General features: G+C 49.3%; 1 protein-coding gene across 1 annotated transcript; it reads right to left on the bottom strand.

The window, feature by feature from the left end:
- Positions 1–776: 776 nt before the first annotated feature.
- LOC149249660 (uncharacterized) lies at positions 777–1,259 on the bottom strand. The gene has a single exon (XM_089453434.1). The coding sequence runs from the start codon at positions 1,257–1,259 to the stop codon at positions 777–779; it is 483 nt and encodes a 160-aa protein (XP_089309560.1).
- Positions 1,260–2,139: the final 880 nt, after the last annotated feature.

Genomic DNA, 2,139 nt, shown 5'->3' with positions numbered 1-2,139 from the left:
TACCAATAAACCCTAATCCACCCCACGATGATATGACCTTAATGGTGCGAGGATTGTATCCAATGGCTAACCCCCCAGAACGCCCCATAGCATCAAGAGAATAAAAGTGCCAACCAGGTTTTAAGGATTCCAAAGATCTGGTGATGAGATCAACATCACCAAGGGTTTCTTGCAACATAATGATATCCACAGACTCAGTATCAAATAATCTGTGCAAGGCTAGTTTTTTGGAGGCACTAGCCATACCTCTGCAATTGAAGGAAAGCCACTTCATGGGGGAAACTGCCCCTGGGTATTCAACGCTCTAAGAACCCTGTCCAAGGAGGATTGTTTGCCCGAAACAACTTCTACCCCAGCCTTTTGAATGGCTTTAGAGAGATAAGATTTTCGGCCATGAGACGATTTGGTGAAAGATCCAGGGAGGGCAAGTCCCAACCCTGAATAGGAGGGTGTTTGACCTTCTGAGTGAGAGCGAGAGTGCAAATTGTATGAATGAGGTGGTTCAGACCAGTCCTTAGAGGATGAGAGAGGAATGGAGGGTGATGGTGGGAATGATGGAGCGGTGGTAGAAATGATGGGAGGGGGAATGGTGAGAGTGCAGGGTATGGAGGGAGTAAAGTGCTTAAAAGATGATGAATCTTGAAATGCAATGCTAGAATTAGATACAGAGGAGTTAGGGTGAGAGGAAAGAGGAGTACCCGCTTTTCTCGTAGCCTCAGCAGCAGCTCAGGAGCGCGTCATAGGAGGAGATGGTGTCCTGTGTGAACATTCTGTAGCTAGGGGAGAAGCGGCCTGAACGGTGGCCTGGGGACCGAAACAGGAGTACGGTCCAGAAGAGAAACTACTTGACCCTTTGTGGCTTCTGGTGCGATTGGAGGATCAGGTGATTTTTTGACCAGAGGGCATTCCTTGAATATATGCCCCACCTTATGACATCTTCTGCATCGAAACGAGACTCCTTCATAGTCCAGAATCTGAACCCGAGTGAAATTCCTCCACTGTAATGTGATTTTCTCCTCCAAACCCTCGCGGGTATCCAAATGAACCAGAATGCAGGCTAGGGTTCGATTCTTGGACTGAATGTAGGATTTATCATAGTCAAGGTAGGTGCCGAGCGTATTCCCAATCCTGATGAAAACATCCTCCGACCAATACTGTAGTGGGAGTCCCAGTAAACGAACCCAGAGTGGTCCAGCCCCAATCTGTTCCCTATCCGGATCGAACAATGGACTCCAACGCTTAAGGAGGACCGGAGCCATCTCTATATGCCAGTATCGAGCAAGTACCAGATCTGTATATTCCTCCTTTGAAAAATGCAGAGCAAACCACCCACGAGGGAGGATCTGAACCTCCGATAGTTCCTTGAGGGTATTGCCCCAGATTTCTTGTACCTAGAGGGTCAATCTCTCCGCCGAATAAGCCCTACCATGGACATGCCCAACCAGAATAGAGCTAGCCTTATCCGCGACTTCACCCATTGACAAACCCTCACTGAATCGGATGGTGAAATCCTTTGACGAAGCCTTTACACACTTAACTTTCCGCTTACCAGTCCGGGGCACAGTAGGATGATCCTGAAGTGGGTCAGAAGGAGTGTGCCCATCCTGTTGAAATTGAGATGTCGATTTAACCCTAATCACAGGTGTTTCGAAGCATCCAGATAGGGAATTTGCAGTAGAAATTGATGGGATGGAGCCGAGATTTGAAGGACCCCCAGCTGTGTGATCTACAGCTTCAGTCCTCACTTGATCCTGAGGCAGTGGAGAGCTAGACAGATGAAGAATGTCTTCCGGAGGGTTTGGCTCAAACGAGGGCGAGGGCGGTGAGACCGCGACGAGCAGGTGAAGAGTACCAGGGGAGAGCGGTGGACAATCCAAAGCAGGTGAGTCTATAGAGAGGGTGCCAAAATGAAGGGAGGATGTTGTGAGACCAGGGAGGGTGACCACCGAGGCGGAGCAGGATGGAGTAGATACGGAAGGTGGAGGGGAAACAAAAAATGTCGGGTTAGGGTTAGGGCTTCCAAAAATAGGCTGGTTGGGAAACGGGTCCGGTGAGTAATCCACCTCCTCGAAGTCCATGTCTTCTTCCATATTCAGCAGGGAAATGACACCATGACCGTTGGCGACAGAAGGCAGCAAC

This window comes from Pinus tabuliformis, chromosome 7 (assembly GCF_031772625.1).
Source record: "Pinus tabuliformis cultivar Carrire ecotype Pingquan chromosome 7, CPIR1, whole genome shotgun sequence".
Taxonomy (NCBI): Eukaryota; Viridiplantae; Streptophyta; class Pinopsida; order Pinales; family Pinaceae; genus Pinus; species Pinus tabuliformis.
Note: the sequence above shows the minus strand (reverse complement) of the source record. Positions and strands in the feature narration are given on the sequence as shown.